This window comes from Fulmarus glacialis, unplaced genomic scaffold (genome assembly GCF_000690835.1).
Source record: "Fulmarus glacialis isolate BGI_N327 unplaced genomic scaffold, ASM69083v1 scaffold14355, whole genome shotgun sequence".
NCBI lineage: Eukaryota > Metazoa > Chordata > Aves > Procellariiformes > Procellariidae > Fulmarus > Fulmarus glacialis.
The window spans coordinates 23,042-46,874 of NW_009211261.1; the positions used below are offsets into that span (position 1 = coordinate 23,042).

At 39.4% G+C, this 23,833-nt stretch overlaps 1 protein-coding gene across 1 annotated transcript; it reads right to left on the reverse strand.

Moving 5' to 3' along the window:
- Positions 1-1,229: 1,229 nt before the first annotated feature.
- On the reverse strand, positions 1,230-23,606 carry RPA1 (replication protein A1, 70kDa). Its single transcript, XM_009577482.1, has 16 exons — positions 23,560-23,606; positions 23,218-23,296; positions 22,560-22,668; positions 21,637-21,725; positions 16,914-17,000; positions 15,593-15,725; positions 14,628-14,730; positions 13,439-13,507; positions 13,113-13,305; positions 11,872-12,011; positions 10,065-10,213; positions 8,633-8,765; positions 7,388-7,564; positions 5,965-6,072; positions 2,609-2,695; positions 1,230-2,251 (listed from the first exon to the last, which is right to left on the reverse strand). Exons 1-16 carry the CDS (start codon positions 23,599-23,601, stop codon positions 2,144-2,146), a joined length of 1,806 nt encoding a protein of 601 aa, XP_009575777.1. The 5' UTR covers positions 23,602-23,606; the 3' UTR covers positions 1,230-2,143.
- Positions 23,607-23,833: the final 227 nt, after the last annotated feature.

The following is a 23,833-nucleotide window of genomic DNA, read 5'->3' on the forward strand; positions in this document are numbered from 1 at the left end:
AATGACTTTTCACACAAACTGTTCTAAGTTGATTTTCTGTTCCAGTTCCCAAGGTCATCCAGCTGATCCTGTAAGATACCTTAACACCCTTGAGTATTGATACCTTCCATCTCTAGCGCTCTGGCTGATGGCATAGTAAACCCAACGATACGGATGCACAGCGATTCTCTCTGGGAGAATGAGCTGCCCCAACAGAGGCAGGTGTGCAACATCTTCTCATAAAGCTGCAATGCCAGCAAATACATGCTAACGCAAATGCCCATAAAAACTTCTAGTGTATATGGGCCTGAGGACTGGAAATAGCCTGAAGGAACATTCTGCATTACCACTTGCTAACAGTCCCCTCAAACTGGGAAGGAGGTACAGGAAGGGAGGAGCAGAACAAAAAGACTGGTTAGCAGAGTGGAAAGATAGATTATCACCGCTAACCTACCATTTGTCAATCTGGAACCATGCTGAAGACTGTAATTTTATAGTCAATGCTTTATAAGCAAGGTCAGAGGGAACAAATACTTCAATAAAAAATCCAAGACATCAGCAGAAGAGCCCAGTCATGATCCTCAGAATTCAAAAAAGAGGAAGGGGTTGTTTGTGCAATTAATGGGCCCAGAATAACATCCTTCACATCCATCAATGGAAATGGCATTTGCAGTTCTTAAACATAAAGACTTAAGATGACAAACAGGAAATTATGGGAAATAAAGGGCACCAACTGAATACATGAAGAAACAGTGCTCTGTGGAGCAAAATAAATAAATAAATTTCAGTTTTGCTACCAGAGACCCACTTCAGTATTGCCTGGATGCTTGGAGCTGTGCAGCAAATGCCAAGCTGTGAGCTGCAGCCAGGGAACACATAATTAATGTGATTAGGAGCACACAGAGCTAGCATGCTCTGCTGACTGAAAAGCCCAGTAGCATAATTACTGTTTTCTGTACTAGCTCTATGTCTGAACAAATCTCAAAGCCTGGTTAGTTTTAGGCTGCTGTGTAAACGTCAATAAAAATCCCAGAAGTGCCAGCTCATCAGCATTCTCAGGCAGAGAAATGGTGAAAATATCACTGCATTTCCATGCTGTTAACATCAGGCAAAGAAGTCTCCATTCTTCAGTCTAACCTTAGAGTTTGTAGTAAGGTAACATCTCCCCCAAGTGAATGCTTATTATGAAAGCTAATTAATTGCTTTCCAGTAATGAGAAGTCTTTGGTGTTCAAAGAAAGCAGAATTCACTACACCAGAATTAAACAGTGTTTATTGAAACCAAGCTCCCCCCATTTAAAGACCTGTTTCTGATTAACATCATTACAAATAAAACCAAAGAAACTGAACATACAAACATAAAAAATATATATAGGCAGGAAATGTGTGCTAGAAATCAGTCAAAAACCCATAGTATTAATTGAAGAGAAAACTGAAGCAATGCTTTGTAGTTGCCTAGATTTCCCTGGGGGATGGAGAGTCAATGCTTATCTGCCTTCCTCAGAAGAGACAATTTTGATTAATATCAGACCCATCTGACTCAGCCTATTAAACCCTGAAGGAAGGATATTCTTCAGATATAAGAGATATGTCTTTGATTAATAATTCTACCATATTGCCATTCCAAGCATTAACAACTGCATGGCACCTGTGGAAAGTGAAAGCCTTTGAATTCTATGGAAAGGAACTAACTTGCGCTAATAGACCTGTTCCCCTTCGTCCATATCTGAAAGCTGTATGACACCCTTCCTCCTACCGTCTGCTGAACAAGTCAAAGTGTCAAGGTTGTCACTACTTTCTTGCAAAGAAGACACAATGGTTATATAATTCAGCTTTACATATAGTAAGAAAGCTAAGTTACTTCAGACATTCTGAATGGTTTGTCTAAAGACCCTGGCAATCTGTCTAGAGATTCCTCTTTAGAGCCGTCACAGCTTAAGAGACCACAACAGTCTACAATATCGTGGCCATCAGAGTGCACTCTTACCTACCAGGGCGTATCTTCAGAGAAATGCATTAAATCACTTAGCCCACTACACTGGACTACCATGCACGGTGTAATTAATGCCAAATTGTCACACACAGGGTGGGGAAAAGGTCAGTGTAATATCATCTATTGAGTTTTTCCTGGAAGTTCTAGCTTCAATCAGCCAGCACCAGCCTCCTCACCCTAGCTGAGCATTTCTCCTGATGCTTGCGATCAACCTCTTGCTGTATTCTCTGTAGTTCACGGGTTTGACGTCCATTGCTGTAGCCTTAATACGAGATTCATCCTGTGAAAGAGAAACATGGCATGTAAAAGAAGAACACTAAGCACTCCAGGCGTTTGGTTCTAACCTCCTTCTGCCCCAGAAACTTACTGCTCTTGGTATCAGGGTTAGCTGGGAGCTGCTCCCAGAGCAGCTATGTTGTTTTCATTTGAAACAAGCCAGGCTTGATGAACCTGAGAGGGAGCAGTGTTAGTGACAGTGGATCCCTCCTTCAGTCTCAAGACTGACAGTATTTGCTGTACGCAAGTATCTTTGGAAACGTCTCCCCACAAACGTAAGAGGAGGAAGCTACCTTCTGTGGAGACAAGTCAAACTACGAAAGCCACAGGCTACATTATTTGCCTTTTGGGGGATACTTACATTGTAAGTCTCCAGTTTTACTCGGATCCTGAACTCATACGTGTTGAAGTTTGCATTTTGGAACACTTCTTCAAATGCCTGCTCGTTCTGTGAGAAGGACAAAGACAGGTATCAGCTGCAGACACTCCAGGCTTCCGGTAGTACCATGAACTTTCAGAACAGCTCATCTTTTGCTGATGTTGGCAAAACGGTGGAACTAACTGGATCATGTAGGCAGAGCTGAATCTTCCAACAGATTTTAGATGCCAAAAACGTAACTTGAAGTTTTTAAGAAAAAGTTTAGTTCAAGGTGAAAACTTTTTAGCTACCTAAACAAAATAACGTACAGTTGCACCGAATCTGCAACCAAGTGTGCAGAATGAAAATACTATAAATCTACATGAGATTCTCTAATGCTGCTTAACTGGCTAATTCTGATGTTCTGCTATGATCACAACCACTGACAGAGTTAACTATTTCCCTATTAATTGTCTTATTAGGTATTCTGTTTCTCTGCTTATCCATCAAGGCTGTATGTATCCTTCACATCCTGACACAGACCTATTAAAGAGGATGTTCTATAAAAAAGTGGATGCATGTTTTGAACATGCTTTTATAACCATTAGAAGATTCTGTCATATTTATAACATAAGCTGTTCTAATTACCATATGAACACTAAACATCATCATCATTTATAACAGACAATTTGTCAAAACAGTAGAAAAGAAGCAGACAAGTTGTGGAGACTGTGGAAAAAGTGTATTTTTGTAAAAATTAGTTGTAAAAACCTTTGCCAACATTCCACAAAAATCCTGCAGCCCCATGATGATACAGACAAGTAATTATTAATGCATTTATCTACCAGATGCACTTGACTTGATCAGTCACTCCAGTAGCAGAGCATCTGATCTGGAATTGAACCCACCTCAGTTTCACTCATATTCCAAGTATTACATCTGCTGTTTTCAAATGTGCGCAGCACTATTTTACACTACACAGTGATTCTCCTAAGGTTTAGAAAAGCACAACAAATGAAGGTGAACAGGAGTAGCTAGTTTCACAGACTGCAAGATTTAGGCATATCCTTCCTGAATATTAAAAACCCCTTCTTCTGACTATCGTATGGATTAGAGGATAAGAAACCTCGCTTAATAAAGCATTTGGCTTCTGTTTCCAGCTCTGCCACAAACTATGCTAACCATTAGTGAGTGGAAAATGCCATTACCATACCAGTCACTGCTACCCTACATTATCTCCTTTGGTAACAAGCACAGTGGAGAAGCAGATGAAAAACCATGCATGCATATCTATGCTTAGCATGGTCACTGGCTTCACGTGGACTCAATACATACTGTGAGCAGCAGAAAGACTCCCACCAACTTCACAGGATACTACATCAGGTCTTCAGAGAAAAACCACTAAGAAAAGCTCACTGAAAATGCATCAAGTACCATTTTTAAAGGCTCATAAAAGTGTCAAATCAAAAACAATTTCTCCTGGCACACAAAGCATTCCCGCTCAAGGGCTCATTCCATATTATGTTCCATTTTCTATCCTCAGCCATTTCCATCAGGCAGCTCTTCAAAAGACATTACATGTTTGCACTGTTACATAGGATCTGCTGTCTCTCCTTCCCCACCCAGTTCTCTTCAGTATTAAAAGGACTAAGAAATTTTGTTTGAACTCTAGCAGAGATTAAGCACAACCGAAGTAAGAAAATATTGACAAGTTAAGAATGTCTGAAAATGGAAATGTAGAAGTGCAAGCACATCTAATTAGAATGCCCTAGCAATACATCTTCCTACAGAAGAGGTGTCCAGCCTGCATAATATCACAAAAACTTTTAGCATCCCAGAAGCACAAGCTTTGTACCACTTTTCTTAGAGAGCTGAAATGCAGGAAATTTCCAAAAATCATTCTTGTATACAAGTTACAGGAGAACTAGCCCTGCTTTGCAGAAGCAGATGAGGTCTACAACAGTGTCTCAGGACAACAGCCTCAACAATCCCACCTGCTTCACTTCCCTCCCACAGCCAAGCAATGGGTTAACCAACAACTGGTGTACCTATGGAGCCCTATTATCAACCAGCCTCAGCCTGGGAGCACAGCAATGCTTAGATGCAATTCAAGAACTTATTACGCTTTCCACACCATCATTTAAAACAAAACAAAACCAAACCACACAGATTTTATGTAGTAGAAAACTAAAACTCAGGAAAAGACTATTTTGGTTGGAAGAAAGGAAAATGCAGCAGAGAAGCATATAGTGACAACATACTGTCTGTCAGCGTTTAATGGCTTACAGCCTTAAAAACTGTTCTAATCTGTCATTAAGCATCCCTGCCAATGACCTATTTTACAAGTCATGGTTTTCGTATGACCCACAAAGTCTCTGATGATATTTGGTGGGGGAAAAAAGAGCCTTCAGAAGTGGGCTAACACACATTAGTTCAAAAAGCTTCCTGCCTACTTACAAAGATACATACAAAGTGTTCTGGAACTTTTTGGTTTTGTAAACAAATTTTTGGAACACATTAGGGATAATGTTGTTAGCATTCACGGCTAAAACAGTTTTTTTGCAGATTTTTCCAAACTAGGTACAATGATAAAACAGCCTGTCCTTTCTACTGGAGTCAACATGTGTTAAACCTGTCAGCCCTCTGAAGGCTGTAGCACTATCGATAAGTCATCAGCTGCCTCTCGAGGTCCAGGTAATAAGGACAGACTGATCTCCAGCTTTGAACAGCCAAAAGAGCTCAGAGGTAGACAGACTGACTGTGGGAGCAAACTATGGGGGAAACCAGGCAAATCTCTGTTCTCCAGGCAGATGGCCCGTGGAAAATAATCCTGAGGAGAGTAAACAAGTCCCTGCCAAGAACTTCAGACTAGAGAGAAGCAATGATTTGTGAACTTGTAAAAGATACTGAAGTTCAACATCTGGAGAACAATCTTGGGCTGCCAGGCCCCTGAGCTGGCCTATCACTCAGAAAATGGGCAAGATCAAGTTCTTGCTGAATGAAGCAGAATATCCCGTTCCTTCATATGGCACTTTTGTACTTGTTTTAATAATGCTGTTAATTTCCACAGCAACTACATGAACATAACCCACTGCCTTTGCCACCTCTGCTGACCTAGGAATGCTATACGTGCACACACACAGGGATGAGATCATGCTCTCTTATGGATCAGCACTGTGTTCCACACATACCTTACATCTTTCTCACAGTAGCCTTCAAAGTCAACATTAGAAGAATATTTCCTTACCAGGAGGACCAAAAAAAACCAAGAAATTTGAGGGCAGCCCAACAAGAAGATGTGTGAAACACAGTACAACTTCCAGACATTTATTAAAAATACAATAAGCTAATTGACTGACCTTTTCCTTCAGTTCTCCCAGGAAAGCTGCGTTTTGCCCAAGAATGAATTCTGCTGACTCTTGGAAACAAGTCACCCACTGATACTCTAGACAGTCTGCAATGGTCACCTAAAAAACAACAAAAAACTAAAAGGTTATTTCATCCAGTTGCTTATTCCCCAAGGAAGGCAGAACAAAAGAAAAGTTTATTTCACAGCCATAGAGAGTTTCAAATTTCCAGTCACTATCAGAGCCCTATGTACCGTAGGTACTTTCCATCACCGAGGGTAGAAGGCAGCGACTTACTACCTTTTTCCGTTTTTTGTTGTTGTTGTTTTTTTTTTTTTTTTTTTAAGCATCATAGAAAGTCACAGTAACTTAACGGAAGTTAATATTGACAGTACATTGTGTCACAGAAAAAGGCCAACAAGATCACAGTGGTACATGCTGATGGACATTCAGCTCTGTGCTGCTGTCACTGAGGAGCTGTGAGCAAGAACAGGTAGACCAGAACAACAACCACCAAGGGAGACACCAGCAAGACTGCAAACTGCATTATTAAGTACCTGAGTACTTAAGCATAAACACATGTAATACTATGTTATGAGGAAACTATCAAAACATTCAAGGACAAGACAGAGCAGTGGAAGGATCTAGTACCAGCCTCACACGCATTTTCTGACTGCTTTGACAATTAGGAATGGAAAGATAGGAGACACACTGTTCCGAAGGCCTTGATTGTACCCTCAGTATCCCCTTTATATTCCACAAGAATGATTCTACTATGTAAAGTAGTTCCTAGAAGTTATCTGCTAGAAATTATTCAGAAGCAGTTTGTGTTTTAGTGAGACTGTAGGGATAGTTCCCTTCTCTCTGCATGCCCACCTGGCACAGCATTTCTAAGAAGCAGATACAACTCTAACTTAAAATGTAAAACAGAAGAAGGTTCAACACTTATGATGTAAGCAGGCATCACAATAATAATCCTCAGACAACTTTCTGAAGCAGGCTCCATTAAAGCATGAGACAGAACAATACCTACCAAAAAAAATGTACTAAATATAGGTAGCAGCTGTAAAAGTGCAATTACTGCTCTCCAGAAATGCCATTTTACTTCAGTTTATCTTCACTACTGAAGAGGCGTAGGCCATCTGTACTCTGCACTGCATAGTACACTTGGAAACCAGAATCAACTGAGCTAGCATCAACTTTTTGGCAAAGAGAAAAGCTTTTAATTGGAGCACTAGGAAAACAAACTGCTAATCAGCTCAATGAAACATCCCTCACTCAGGTACAGCATACAAGCAATTTAAATATCCTCTAACCCACAGGCACCACAGATAGACAAACAGCACTCTAACACCCCATTCTCTCGAAAGATTTCTATTTGGACTGTACAAGTAAAAGAGTGAGAAACACGCTCTCCTCTAATCCATTTACTTACCAGAAGCATCATGCGGTACTTGAAGTTGGGGAATTCACGATCACACTTTTCACAACGATACAGTCCATTTTGTTGGTCTATCACTTTCTTATTGCAATCCTGAGAGGGACATGCCTGGTACATACAGTTCTCTTTGCGCAGATGTACGACTGTGCCCACACAGCTAAAATAATCCGCCTAGGAGAGTGAGTGTGCAACATTAGCCTCAAAATACTCAATGTTTTCCAATTCTGAATTAACTACAAAGCAAGGCACCCATACTTGGATATTTAGGATTAGAAAGCTTAACAGCTATGGATTATTGAGAAACTGTAAATCAACCCCTCTGTTGCAATCATTTTCAAGCTTCCATTATGTTAAATAAAGCCCCTACAGCAAGATTATTTTGTGTTTCCGTTGCAGGAAACTCCAATTGCTAGGTTTTCTTTAGATAAAGCACATTTGCTTCTCCATTGTGTCTGTTCAAATCTCTACTTTTTCACAGGATTAAGATTCTGCACTTTCCTATGCTTCTTTTGGGAGTCAATACAAAAACCAGAAAGCCTACTGTGTAGTATTACAGATAAGCATTTGATTAAACTGTAGCCTACGGAACAAAATACCCCCTCACCACACTAAAATAATGATCCTAATGGTTTAAGACCACGGTCAAGTCTTTCAACAGATAAACAGAGGTTGCTTAAGAAGCATGTGCAAAAAATCTCACAGAAAATAGCTGAATTACAGGTAAAGTTTTCTTCCTTAAATAGAAGTTCTTGCGTATCCCTAATGGCTTAGCACTTAAGTTTGGGAAGAAGAAAAAAAAAAAATTAAAAATAAGTCAAGAAGCAGTATAAGCTTAGAGAGGTTACTGGACTGGAATGCCAGAGACCTGGGTTTTATTCCTAGCTTTTCTATTGACCAAGTGTGCACCCTTGAAAACCACTTCCTCCTAATGCACCTGTTTCTCCTAGAACACTTTGTGCTATTTATATAAACATCTTCGGGGTGAACTCCCCCCAGCCCCCATTTATACAAGGCTTAGAATTCTCTTGCAAACACAGTATCATATTGCAACATCAGCAACAAGCTTGAATTTATTTGAAAAAACAAACAAACAAAAAGATTTAATAGCATAAACTCTGACAGAGTAAGCACATACTGCTCAACAACTGGACTACTTCAATAAGCAGAATGCCTGCATAAAGTTCAGCTTTTTATTTTCTCCCCAATACACAAGGCTTGTACTCAATGGCCATGCTTTACCTTATCTCCTTGTCCCAAGTTCTCAGATTTGGCTTCAAACAAAGTTTTCCAATTGGTATTCGCCCCAGATGCTGGCCCACCCCTCACATCAGAGATTGAGGCACATTCCAGAAGCTGTCCCTCGGAGTCAAACCTGGAACCACAAAGACGCACTTCTATTTTTGGATAGCAGACCATAAGCTTATCAAAAGCTTACATTTAGTTTCATGTACTTAATACATGAGGGATTTTTTTTATCAATGATTGCAAAGGAAACAATTACAGTAATTTGTGTATACTGCAAACAAAAACAGCATTTCAGAGTAAGTTAATAGTCCGACTTAATTAGCACAGTATTTTATAAACCCACAAAAGGAGGACAACTTTGTTCTATATAACTGCAATTTGTTTGCCAGCTAGTGGTCAAACCATGCACTGCATGCTTCTTAAAGGCAGACAGATAACAAGATTTAAGGGCATCAAGATATTTCCATAATTAAAATTAAATTACATGGTACCATTATCTTCGCAGCGGCTTTGAAAGAAAAAGCAAATAGCATTGAACAGATTATACTTCCCCTGTTAAAATAAGAAAGCACTGCTTTTTAGCAAAAGGTTGTACTGCCATCCCATCCTGGTGTTTTTTGTGATTTGAGAAACACACCAACAAGACTCAAAAACTGAACTTAATTAAAGTGTGACAGTAATAGCTAAGACCCACAATCAATTTTATCTTCAACAACCCTCTGAAGTATGGGAGAACTACAGCCTAATGACCAATGGAGAATGCCATTATATTTTATCCATGTTTGGGTGATTTAACTAGCACCTGAAAACCCAGGATTCATGAATCTGATGCTGTCGGCACTTAACCCTATTCGTACATACGCCACATTTCACCATATTTGTAGTTACAGCAGGCAATTCAGCAACTACCTACAGTAGAAACAATGAGCCACCAAGAAATCACTCTGTTTTCCTGACAACAATAAAAATGTTATCTTGCTGTCTGAAAAATATCTGATAAGGAATAGACACTGGAAGAAGTCAACATAGTTCCTCCAGTCCATACTAACAGAGTGCATATCAGATTCCACACAATGGAAAAAGCCTGTGAAAAAAAAAATTGTTCTCTCAGATAATGCCTCAGAAAGCGGAGCTGGTCAAGTCTGATTTCATGCTGCCTTCCAAGGCTTTGGGTCAGCATGCACTACTCCTATTTCAATTTTTCAAGGTCTGTCATGGAATTATAAGTTTTTTAACTGAACAACTTTAAAAGGACAGCCTTTCAGGCTCTACTGCTTTCAAGGAAGAGAAGTTTCTATAACCCTGGAACCCATATCCTCTGCTACCTTTCTTCAGTACTATACAGACTGCTCAAGTTCAGAGAAACAGAATAAAACAAATACTCCACAGCAGGCTGGAATGAATCAATATAAACACACACTCATACCATCCTCGGAGCTTAAAGGCCTCTGGGCTATCAGGGTTGATGACAACTGTACTCGAAGACAGGACAGACAGGCTTCTGCCACCAAAATCAGAGACTCGGGCTCCTTTGATGGCTATCACAGGTTGTCTAGAACCATCAAACTGTTCAGCCTGCATGAGTGAAAAAACAGAAAACATTAGTAGCACGCTACAGTAAAGGTACTGAACTTGCAGTCATAATTCACAGATCTTGACAAGAGACCAAATCTGAAACAAGCTATCTTACTGTATTTAGAAGGTAAGGTTTTAAATTATATCACTAGGAGTTTAAGAAAAGGCAGCTAACAATTAAAGCTGTAATCCTAACACCCCATTTCCTGGGGAAGCAGAGAATCCTTAAGACACTACACTGGTTTGGAAAAAAAGGATTGGTCCCTTCCATTAGGAGTTTTACACAAGGATTTTAGAAAGGGTAATGGGTTATGGGAATGGAGGTTTCTCCAAACAGAAGAAATTATTTAGTCAGATTAGACTCTTCAGGAGATGTAACAACTCAATTGGCTTGATTGAGCCAATCATGTCTATTCTACTACAACCTAAAAAGTAGAAGTGTAGGTATGCTGACCAAACACTTTTTCTCAACTTTCCATTTTCTGTTTTTAATCTCATAAAGCTGCTTTAATGCTGTTCAGTTGCCATCAGTTTGTTATCTGACACCAACTAAAGTCTGACACTAACAGAGAACCTCTTGGCATGAGAGAGGTTTTGAAAGGTATAGATTTTCTGGACCCCACACCACTTAGCAAGGGGAGGATCATGTGCTTAAAGATTACAAACGAGCTGGAGTTCGCAGTAGCATTCACTAGATCCATAAGATGCAAACAGAACACAACACATATCCCAGCACTTAGGGCAATGACTGCTACAAAGGAGATACAGACTCTAACCCTAACTGTGCCAGTTGCAAGCCATATGTCACTTCCCCTCAATGCTTGTTGTTGTCTCTATTCTACAAGCAAGCACACATTTAACTTTGTAAAATACAGACCCTGATTCTGTTAGAAGAGTTATGCCAGAAATTGATTACCGGTAGGTAGCTTCTCCTATAACAACCTGGTTCAACCTCCAAACTTTCTGATATTGAACTTCAGTTTACTTCATTATACCAGCAGATGGCTAATGGTGTTTAGCTACCTACAATATCAGTGCACTTGATCATTTAGCCATAAAGCATCACTGTCAAGCTGGCAGGATCACTCCCATTTTATAGACTGGAACATAAATCCCTAAGTATCTACAACACTGCTGGAAAACAAAGTAGCCTGTTAAAAGGATAAAGAAGCAGTTTACTGCAACTATTCAAACTTTCAATTCCAAGGCTCTGATGCTTTAAACTCCTAGTCTGAGATACAGCCTCTCAACCCCCTAGTTAAGCAGCAATTTATGCAGGGTAACATGCATCACCCCCTACGAATAAAATTAATCTCAAATGAGTCAGCCATAGCCACTGGGCTTTTCCATAATCAAACTGCAACTCGTATCCTTTCCTAAACCAGAAGCCTGTTATCTTCAGTCTTTGGGCTTAAGACATAACGTCTGCAGTTGTACAGAACACATTAGTCAGATCATGTCAGCAATTTGTCAGGGAAAGGTTAAGAACATCACACCTGAATGAAACCAGACCGTCTTTCACCTTCTTTCTGCCCCTGATCCTTAAACACCCAGGACTCTGTCTCAGTGCTATGTCCATCTCGGATGACAACAGCACACTCATTTCCTCACCCTACACAAAGGAACCTTTGCTTAAGAACAGGTAAGAGAGCACATACCTCATTTCCCCACAGTGTAGCTGTCACCATTTTCCCTGATGTATCCATCAGATGCACGTTCCTCTTTGATACCTCCCTATTGTTCGCTTTCACTGTAATTTTAGCAACATCTTCATAGCTCTTACAAATTCCAATTACATCTGAAAAACAGTTACAATTTAGAGCTACTCAAGGGTCACAATTGGGGAATACAAGATCACAAGAGAAGAATTCAAACCTACTGTCAGATTTTTACCTTGTATCCTAGCTCCCTATTCAAATCAAGTCTGATATGGAAATTAAGTGTATTACGGTAGGAATGCTCCACTACAGAACTCTTCAGTGCTTTAATTTTGTTGACTAATTCATTAAGATATTCATGAATGCAAGCCCCACCACATTAGTGAGATCAAGGCATTGCACTATCTTTTCCCATCACATTCTGTCAAAGGACTTCAGCCCTGATCCTGTAACACACATTCTTGCTGTTTAGGTGCCAGACTCTCAGGCAAGGCATTTCAAAGTGACTGTAACACAACGAAGCAACTGGCTAGTGCCTTCACTGTAGCCCCGTGACCGTAAGTTGCAACTTAAACAAGTCTGCACGTCTGGGTAGTAAGAGCTAACACAATCCCCTTTGCACTCCCTAAAAATATACCATTTTTAATATTGCAGATCTACCTTTAAAATTCCTAGCTGAATGCCTCTGAATCACAGGCATCTTGTGCCTATGAAACCTGAGAACCCTCGCCCCCACCCAACCCTCTGATTTTTCCGGACTACTCTGCCCAACAAATTACAGAAAAACAAACCTCCAATACTTCACAAAGCAAGCCAAAACAGTCATGCAACTTGGACTTGGATGCAATGAATTATGCCAGAATCACTACAGAGATAATTAGATAGCGAAAGAAAGCAAGTCCACGGAAGGTATGAACTGCACACGTGCTGAGCAAGGACACTTTTCTTCCAGCCCTTTTCTGTGGAAAACAATGATCATAGCACAATAAACAAGTATCATTTACCGTCTTTAGTTTGAAGCACAAGTTTGAAGAAAAATTATATATTGTTAGCAGAACAGGGCAGAGGCATCTTAACAGGAAAGCTGCCCGAGGTATTTTTAATGGCAACCATCACTGGATAACTTCATTTAAGAGATCACAACACTCGCAGCACTGTATGCTCACTACCTTCCCGGTATTTGGGACACAAAAGTAAAACTTCAAATCTTTAGAGCTTGCCATTTTGCTACTTAGACTGACCAACAATTGAGTCTTTGGGTGTGTTCTCCAAGTCAGAGATGGATACAAACTCAAACTGAACAGATGGAAGATGCTGGGCATCATCACAGGGCACAACTGAAGTCTCATTAGTGAATGTAATCTCATAGTCATTCTTAACAGCTGTATATTGCTTGTTAGCAGTCTTCAAATTGCCTTTGGTAAAATAATATACCTATAGGAGAAAGCAATGAAACAGAAGATATTATCAGAAGTCAGACAGAGAAAATAGATTGTGTTCACCTTACTATGCTGAAGTTCCTCTTTTCTAGCTCATGTCAGTCTATGAAAACACAATGCTACCATACCTTGTTCAATTCAATGAGTGGAAAGAACTTGTCTGCTTGATCATTGAATGCAGTAGCTCTAATCTCACCCTGCAGGAAAATAGAAGAGCTGGTCAGAACTGAAATTTGGCATGAAAAAAAATAAAAAGAAATCTTTGCAATGTTAAGTGGCACCAGTTCTACAGACACAGCGCGGTCTGCCAGGCTAGCTCCAGGCACGTGAGAAACAAACAACATTCTCCTCACATTTGTAGTTATAGCTAAAACAACATATTCTACACCTGACCATCAAATTTCATATTCAAGTCTCATTAGTATATCTAGAGCTTCAGAATGAAATGTGTAAGAACTATATATATCACGTATACACCTCTGAAAAGGTACGCGTAAAACTGGCATTAATTGGCATTACATGCAAAAAAAAAATTCAAATAGATCACACAGCTCCACAAGTTAGCACACAGTATATTGTGATATCTCCCACTCATACATGATGTCAAGTCTTTAAGTAAGAATTAGTAACAATTATAAACTCACTAGATATAAATAGTTTTAAAAAAAATTTAAATACAGACAGTATGCCGAGACAACAAATGGCTGATGTCAACATGTTACATTATTAACCTCACATTTTATACTAACATAATCTAGCAGAATCTTGTTTGTTTTCATGACAGAAGGCTGTAATTTGATAAGAGGTTTGACAAACTGCAAGTTTAGTTAGATTAACCAGATACCATTCCCCAAACAAACCATAGATGAAATTTCCTAGTATTACAATAATTTGTACTCCGACCTCCTCATGAAAATGAAAGCTTGTAACTTGGAGGCAACGATCCTCTTACTCCCTGTTTTGTAACATGTATCTAAGCAAGGATGAGACCTCATTCTCAATCTACAGGAAACTACCACAAACTTAAGTATTAGGTTGTCAGTTTCCTGTTTCCTTCATATTTTGAAGCTGCAAAAAATTTAGTCACACACTATAGACTTTGATGAAAAATAATCAGTAATGCCATACATTTAAGACTTAATTCTGGATAAAAACTGGATCGTTGGTGTTCAACTTAATGAATACAGGAATATAAGCTTCAGTCATAATAAAAAAACACCACTTCCTATAATACACTTTATTTCCTCTATTCTGTCTTTATGAAGGGTTCATCAGCATCTGACATACATTAGCTTTTTCTCAACATATGACACTTACGCTTTCATCAACTAGCTCTATAGAAAAGAGCTTTCCTTCACCACGGGAGTTGCTCCACGTGCGGATCTGGCCTTTTTGGGTAACACGAGCACAAATGGTCCACCTGAAACCGTGCAAGAAATCACTGTTCTGTGTGTTTTGGTTTTTTTTAAAGAGGAGATTGAATTTACAAACCTTTGGAACTGGAATGTCACTATTTAAAAGCCAGAATCTTTCCACTGCTTTTCTGCTGCTTTCTATTTTAATGGCCTAGACCATTAAAGGCAGAAAGTTGTAGAGAAAGCAGCAACAAAGTCAGCCATAAAGCATCTAGTATGATGATAATAACAAACAATCCTTCTGCATAGAAGCAGGTCTCAAATTTTTTACTCTTCTAGGATACATTTCTCATACAGCAGTTTGCCTGTTCTGAAAAGCCATGCTAGAACTCAAGAGCTCAATTATAGGATTCGCATTTAACTTGGGTAATCAAATCAGTTTGCATAACTTAAAAATGTCATTCACGAAATAATTACATCCTCATGCTTTTCAACAGAACAGCAGCCGAAGTCAATAGCTTACTGAGCTGCTTTGTCATTAAGTTACCAAAAAGAAGGTTGCTTTAGGAAAAAAAAAAAAAAGAGAAGTCAATTGATTTTCAACTAAAATATTAAAAACCTATCAAGCTCAGCAGGGTAACTTCACCAAGACAATGCAAAGGCAAATCTCAGATTGTCAGAGTGTTGATGAAATTAAAAAAAAAAAAAACCTGTACTGCTGTTTTTGGTGAGGGTTTTTTTTTTTTTTTTTTTTTTTTGCGGTAGTTTTGTTTTATTGTTGGTTTTGTTTGTTTGAAGTTAACCAATAAACTCAGAAGAACTCGAGGAATGATTTGACAGAGATTCATACATGAGAAAGCAAAAAGAAGCTATTGTTCCTTCATGCCTGTGACATTGAGTAATACCTGGCACACTACGATAACTCACTTAGATTGGTATGGGTTCAAGCTGGCAATCGGTACCACTTTGGCCTGCGATCCCCCTGGTGTCTTCACTGAGCTGGAAGCACCCGCTTTACCAAACTGGTTTGAGGGAGCATGGTACTTTGGAGCAGCAGGACCTTTCAAAAACCACAACAAAGCATAAAGAATTTCAGACAGCCTTGCAGACAAAAGCCAAGTTAAAACCAACTCATGGTGCAAGGTCAGGCAGAACTTTTCCCACCACACTATGGGGAGCTGCATAAAAGGCAAAGTTCTACTTAACACTGGGTAGGCACTTAAAGCTCCATTCACTGTGCTATGTGGGCACCACAGAGTGGCTAAAAGTTTGTTGAATCACTGCTGCTCTTGGTCACAAGTATTTTCTAGGCTGCAAACTGCTGCAGAAGAGACACTCTCAAACCTTTAGAGCACTTGCAGTGTAAGTGGAGATGTGTCCAGAGTCAATCACTTAAACACAGTCTAAGTGGGAAACAACTAGTTAGCAGTAAATTCCCTAAAATATGGCACATCAAGCTTTAGATCTACACCATTTGGGGGAGCAACTAACGAATGGTACACCACAATCAAATAATTTCCTGACATAAAGCAATACTGCTAATTCTAAACTGAATCTTGTCAATGTGTAAGCATAGAACTCTTATGACCAGCTTTAAGTACAGAAAGGAAGAGCTTGTTTTCTGCTGCAGTAAGCAAGTGTCAAAATTTTACTATTTCAAAATACTTCTTAAATGAAGGGGTAAAAATAGAGACAGGTTAAAGCAGTACCAAGAGCTAGGACTGACAAATTTTTTTGCTTCAAAAAAGTCCAGAGGCTGACATTTAAATTGACTGCCTTTTTCAGTATCTCACTATTTAAAGTCTCGATCAAAAAACTGTATTTATAAATGTACTATCAAATAATTTCAGTCCTGTACCACCTAAACTGTTTGGCCTCAGTCTCAGCATCGATAACACACCTGTTGGCCAGCTCCAAACTGAAGCCTACTTGCGTGTCCACAGAGCACTATTTCAAAAACGCAAAACTGCATCAGACTAGATGTTCAGTTTACAGTGCTTCGTCAAAGTTGTTTCCTTTTTTTCTTCCTTAGGGAAGAGGAGGGAAGGGGGAGAGATTTTTTCCTTCCCCTTTTTAAAAATTTATTATTAAATCCAAGTGTACAGTAGCCAATTCACCTTGTCAAGCTATGGGTTAGTCTTTAATGGAGTGTTTCTTCTGCCATTATAGAAAGGATCTTTCTTAAATTTAAGCTGTAGTTTTGCACTGCACAAATGGAAACAGAATTCCTGCCCAGGATTACTCTTACCTGCTACTGACAAATTGCCATTTTGTTGCTGTGGTTTGCTGGGTGCTGGGTTTGCTGCTGGAGCTGAGGAACGTTGCTGCCCTTGCCCTGGTAATCGAATGGAAAAAGAGACCATATAGTACAGTAGGGAGCACAGAAATTAGAACTACCGTTAAGGCTTTTTAGGAAATAAGGCTTGCATGAAAAAAAAAATTTAAAACACAGAGAACACACGCTTAAATTCAGGTGTTATAAGACACAGCAGTAGCAAGTTATCTGTTGAACAATATTACCATGCAGGAATTTCAGTCAGATCTCTTTCCTCAAGCAACTGCTTTCTACTTTGAAAGAACTCAGGGTTGACAGTTATTTAAAAGGACAGCACTGAAGTAATCTTGACAACTTTTCAGTTTTTATAGGCTTCTATTGCTCTGACAGGTAGTTTCTGCTACTACCTAACAGCTAAGACAAAAACTGTAGGAGAATTCCCTCTTAAAACTAGAAGGGGCCAAAAACCCACTGGGTAAAGCAAATCTGAAGTTAACACAAGACAAAAAAAACCACCTGCTGTATTTTATTTCTAAAATATGAAGATATTTAATGCGGGGATGACGGCGTCTTAATTTCAGCATTCACCAGGATTCCTCTCGGGACACAGCAGTATATTGCATAGGGAGCAAAGTGGTGCCATAGTAAGCACATATCGTACTTTTTTTTTTTAGATTCCAGGACTTTTACTTGCCTTATATTTATGGTAAATTACGAGAGAAAGAGCAGAGTGACATATCTAGAAAAATAGTACATTAGAACACTAATCTACAGTTCAAAAATTTGAATTACTTTACAGAACAATTGTCCTATCATATTTTACCTCCAAATGAGAAAACATCCAACATTTTTGACTTTCTGGATGCAACTAACTCTTAAGCCATCGATTTGCAGAATTCCCAGACCTGAGCAGGCAAAGCCCCCCTGATTTGGGGCGTGAGGAGTAAGAGAGTCAGAGAAAGTGGAAAAAAAGGTCAGACCTAGCCCATAAGTACCACGAGGAACAAAAGCAGAGAATCCCAGAACAGAATGGCAAGGAAGGATGGCACAGAAGTAAGGTAAAGGAGCAGAAGCAACACAAGGACACCCTGATGTAGTGTTGCCTGATGTGTAGTCTACAGAGGTAACCCTCTGGTTATTTTCAATCCAAAACAAGGTCCTTGCACAAACCAATCTGCTCCTCTAACTTGCCGCAGTAGAGTCACATCCATGAACTGGTGACAGCAGTCTCCCTGGCAACAGAGTGACGTCAAACAGCAATGTGTATTTACTGCAGAATCCGCTAGATGGAGAAGCCAGATTTCACCCTCACTCAGCTGCCTCAGGTACTCAGAGGACCCAGTCAGGGTCAGTGCTCAACACTCCAAATTCATTTTGTGTAAGAGAAGAGGAAGGAAAAAAACCCAACAAAACACAGTAAGAGAAAAATATGTCTGGTCAGGAAAGGAATATTCAAGAAGAACAGGAATGTGCATATGAAACAGCAAGAGACTTCCTTGCTACTTTTGTTCCAAATGTTTTTTCCCCTAGGACTTTTTAATTTAAAAAACCCACCAAAAACCAAACAAAAGACCACCACATACATTAGAACACTTATGTATTATGAAACACAAATTTACGTTTTAATGGCTGCCTACCCATAGACTGGTGTTTCTCAACAGATTAAGAATATATGCATCTGTGCATGTGTTCAAATCCAGAAGTAGCAGAAACATCTCTCCAATTTTCTCGCTTGTAGAGTCTAGGGACTCCTAAACTATGCTTTTTGGTGGCTGGTGGCCTACAGATCACTTAAGGTACTCATAAAACTGACTCCTCTGCCTGGTTTTCACTGTTAGTTTTTATTAGCAGAAGCAGAAAAAAACTACTTGAAATACCTGATCAAATTTCTGCTATATATACTAGGCTAGTCAAATGCAAGACCTTCAGCCAAAGCCAGCCACACAGCCCGCTCTAACGTAATAGCCACGTAACAGCAGTCCTCTGCTTCCAGTAATTTGTTACCAAGAGGTACTGCTACAGTGCCATGGGGACAGAAGACCTGTCCCAGAACCGAGCAGCAGCATGGCAGGGGGAAGAGGAGGGAAGAAAATGCACTTTGAAAGAATGCACGCCAAATTGCGATGGTGGGAAGGGCAAGAATAAATAGTTCAAGTGAATGTATAAGTACACAAACATTTCAACATTGAAAGATCAATGACAGAAGTTAAACGTAAGTAGCAAGTAATTGTCATAGTAAGAAGAAAGTCCAGCATCAGAGTAATCTGAATGAGATTAATGACAGTAATAACATTACCATCTAGTTTTCCACAAGAACTAAACTGCTCAATCTTAATTTTCAATACTATTATGAAATGCTGCCTGAAAAGCTTTTATGGTATGTATTAAGAAGATTGTGTCTCCAGCTTCCTTGTTAGGCAGATTAACCTCCTACTGCTCAAGCGTAAAGTGGCCAAAAGCCAGCTTCTCACTCCACGGGTCCTACTGTGGTATTACAGTCTAGGAAAGAATAGTCCTTAATCCTAGGTCTAGCAATTTGAGATCTGTATTTCAAGTAAGACCAAAAGTAGGACTAAACATTCTTTTTAAAATACCTGAACTTTTTTTCCATGAAAACCACAAAGTGCTCTTAGATACCCATTCTGCATTAGTTGCATGTTCCTCAAAAATACAATCTCTCAATATATACAGGAACTTAAAGAATCTGCAACTTGAAATACACCTCTGCCATTTTATTAAGGCCTTCATGACAAATCAGGCAGCCCTGCAGAGCAGAAAGGTTGAGTTAAGCATACTTAGTCTAAGCTATTACCATCTTCTGTAACCGAAACCTTATTTAGTATCAAATAAAAGGGTGTGAAGTCTGCAGGATAACGTCAGTGTTAAAATGAAATACACATCACATCAAATTCAGCATCTCTTAACTATCTAGTGCAAGACCACGCTTACTATGATCATAGACCTGTAACATCTCCAAAAGCATTTAGATTTGAAAACTTCATTGCTGAGTACTTTTGTAAACCCAAATGAAAAATACAACTTTGATCAAAGTCATGGTAATTTTACCAAAATTTATAGTCTTAAAGATATATTTTCAGCTCAGTTCTGTAGAATATCACGTTCCCAGTCGTTTCTAAGCAACAATATGATAACTGAAGAACACTATAGTTCACAAGCTCTTGTTACCACACAAGCAAGGGAAATGGGAGAAAGACACAAAACAGTCTGCTCAATATCTATTCTGAAAATCTTGGTCTCTACAGCAACTGTGGGATTAAACCATAAAATCTGAGATGTCAACACATTTTTAAACAGCAATTAGCTAAGTAACTATCAAAGGAACAAAGGCTCATTTAACAAACGCCCCTCTAATTCCCTAGGAAAAGGAAAAGTTAATGAAGAAAGATGTCTTTGCCTTTGCAACAAAGTCCAATTTCTACTTTGATTATTAAAGTAGATTTTTAACCAGAATGGCAGTGTACCTACCATCACTGTTTGCCCAAAATATCCTACAGAAAATTGTTGCCACTAATGTGTGGTCCCTTAGTAATAAAAATATATTAATTCCCTTCCACCAAGAAAAAAAATTATTCAAGAAGAGCTATTTGCTATTAAATTTCAGCCATTATCTGTATATACATCAATGACAGGTGTTCAAATATTTTCTTTAAGTGCTTATTATCCTCTCTCTTTTTTAAAGATCAGAACTGGAAGAACAGAACATACTTTTGAACATATCTCGGGGGGAAAAATATATTAATTCAAAAAACGTTTGCCTGAGAACTGTAAGCTCAGCACATGAAATAAAGAACACAGTTACTTGGGCAACATAATAAAAACAAAAGACTCATGGCAGGTCAGATTAAGGTCCACCCAGCGCATCACCGTTTTTCAGATGGCAGGGTAGGAACGGGTGCTTAGGAAAGTCTGTATGCTGGCCATGTTTTCATACCAGTCTCTCATCTATGTACTTTGAGCAATCTAAGTTTTAGTGCTTCCTGAACCTAACATTCATGCAGAGGATGTATTGTTATGTTTAACAGCCTTTAATGGATTTTTCTTTCACGTCTAATTGCTTTTTGAACCTGTGCCAATTTTTGGCACCTACCTCAACAAATTCCATAATTTAGCTATGCACTGTTTGGGGGTGCAGTACAGCCTTTGTTTTAAAACCACTACCTGACAATATGAGAACTAAAGAGCATCAAATGAATATAGAAAAGAAAGAGACATTCATCATTCTTTATTCATCCCTTCCATGCCATCTTATACTTTTATAGATCATTATTACATCTTCCTCCTGCTGTTTGCTTTTCAGACAGAAGAAATTATAATCTATTTGATTACTCATTATGAGGAGACATAGAATAGCTTCCGCATACTTACTGGAACTCTAGGTAGAGACCACTAACGTATAATAAAAACCTGTCAATGTTATCATAAGGTATAGATACTTCCCAATATCATGTAGAGACTGAAGCTTCAGCCATGGTGTAGAGTTTATGAAAATATGAACAAACCCCATTTTGTGTACACAAATAGAAAGGATTTTCAAGATCTGGACATCACTGTTCCAGGCATAAGAAAGCTGAACATGTCTGACTGCTTCTTTTTAAACAAGAAGAAACAGACAACTGAAAGGCTAACATAACAGACAGTCTGTTCAGAAAGATACGTGTTTACAGAGAACACTCACCTTCATTGTATGGCACCGGATTGCCAATATTCCCACCAACCTTATCAGCAGTTTTCAGAACATCTAAATCCATCAGTATAACCACTCTCCTACAAACACAGAATAAACAGCAAGTTTATTCTTGCACTCCCTCTGCAAGTCTATCAGACTCTGAATATCCTTTGTGTGCAGATAAGAGAACCAACCATTAGGGGCTGATTCTTTGGAGGAGGGATCTGGAAGACAAAAGCTCTCCACCACTGTCAACCTTCTCATGAGGTACAAGTAGGCTTGAAACAGTATCACATTTCATCAAGGACAGCCGGTGGCAGGCTGAATAGGCACACAAAAATAGCTTGAAACAACATAGTGTTTTAAGTATCAAAACCATGCCAGATTTTACAAGAGAGAACATGTTCCCTGCCTCAAAAGAAGTTATACTCCCTCCACAAAAATGCTGAATAAAAAAAACACGGAACCTCAGTTCATATTCTCCTAGACACATACACAGTTTTTCTATAATCACTTTACTCAGATCCCTTCTCATTTTGCAGTATCCTACCTCCCTTCCCTCAAATTTTCATAAAAGAAAGACAAGATTCCACAACACCTAAGTAACAAGAAATCTTCATTGTTTCTTTTCCACAGCAGATAATTTAAAGTGAATTTTAATAAAACTTTGTATAATTTGGAGTATTCCAACTGGAAACTTTAAATTACTAAATCACTGTACTAGATATATCTAAACCCACTGCAGTCACATTCTGTAATTTTTTTTTTCTGATATTGCTTATGTTGTGTACTTTCCCTCCTGCACCCTAAAGACAGAGTATTTTCAGATAAACCCAATCAAAAGCATTTGGCCTCTGCTTAGTCACAAAGGACAGAGCACCCACTAGTGCAGCTGCCTTTCTGTAGAACCGTACTATAAGAAACATATATACCTTCCATCTTTCAGGCTGTTGACAATGAATCTGTTAACCTGGCAAATACATTGGGCTGATAAGCGTTCCTCTTCCACCAAAGAGTTCAGCTGTGTCGCCAACATGAATGCTGCAGAAATAGAAGAAAAACAATGAAACAATTAACACATGCCAGCCTAACGGGACTGCCACGGCTGGCCACAACTTTTCCAGCCAGTCTGCTAGCATTGCATTAGATCTACAACTTGCTCAGTCAGTTAACACACAGAAAACAGTGTAACTGCTAACAAGTCACAAAAACTGAGCATAAACCATATTGTATTCATTCCCCAAACTTCAGAGTGCAGCGATAGCTAGAATGATCATATATCAAAGTAGTCAGAAAGGATTAAGTGAAATTGCTTTAAAATCACTGTTACAAAAACATGTATAGGTTTCTATAATTTCATCATACCTGGTAGTGAATTAATTGCTTAAAGCTCACAAAGAAAGTTCCAGAAAAGAAAGATTTTGCCTAAATGTTAAAATGCAGTTGTACACTTCAGAGTCTGTGGTCCCCATATAAGCCACATCCTCCTTCAATACTCACTTCCTCACTATGCACCTAGACACTAGACCGGAAACTTTAGCACCATTAATATCTCCACAATTATAAAAATCTCACTCCTGTCATACTTACAGGAAAGTGTGTTAACCCCATCACTCATCAACACTCGGTAACGCGGTGGCCCACTTCCTGTAGCAATAGCCCGTATATTCTACGTGGAAACAAGAGATTATTAGTTCTCATTTGTTCAGAAACTCTTCAAAAACATAAAGTGACATCATTAGCAAGTGACCTATCTATTCAGGGTTTTTTTTGAGCACTGACATCAACAGCGTAGCCCAAGTCACATAAAACCAAACTAAGAGTACATCAGCCTTGCTCGGCTCCTCTGCAGAGGAAGTTCAGCTGCACTCAGAAGCCTGCGTGGAAGCGCACGCTAACAGGCTGCCACACGAAGTAACAGAGAGTACTCACGATGACTTGCAGCACGGGCTTGGAGACGTTCTCCCCCTGCATTATGGCCTGGAGAAAAGAAAAAGAGACCCTCAGGAAGGTGCCACCACCGAGACCCAGAGCTGAGGAGGGATTGCCGTGGAACAGCCAGAGACACGGGAACGGCCGTCACCGCTAGACCCGGCCAGGGCCCTCCCGGGACCGGGCCCAGCTCCGGGCCTGGTTTCTCCTCTCAGGACCGGGCCGGACTTGGTGCCCACCCCCTTGTCCCCGGGCCCAGGCCCGACCCGGTCTT

Excerpts from the sequence above, each read along its gene's own strand:
- RPA1 (XM_009577482.1), bottom strand. The coding sequence starts at position 23,601 with ATGCAGGGGGAGAACGTCTCCAAGCCCGTGCTGCAAGTCATC. Across the intron at positions 21,726-22,559 it reads AACAGCCTGAAAGATGGAAG|GAGAGTGGTTATACTGATGG; the intron begins GTATATATGTTT and ends CTGTGTTTGTAG. Across the intron at positions 13,508-14,627 it reads TAGAGCTAGTTGATGAAAGC|GGTGAGATTAGAGCTACTGC; the intron begins GTAAGTGTCATA and ends ATTTTCCTGCAG.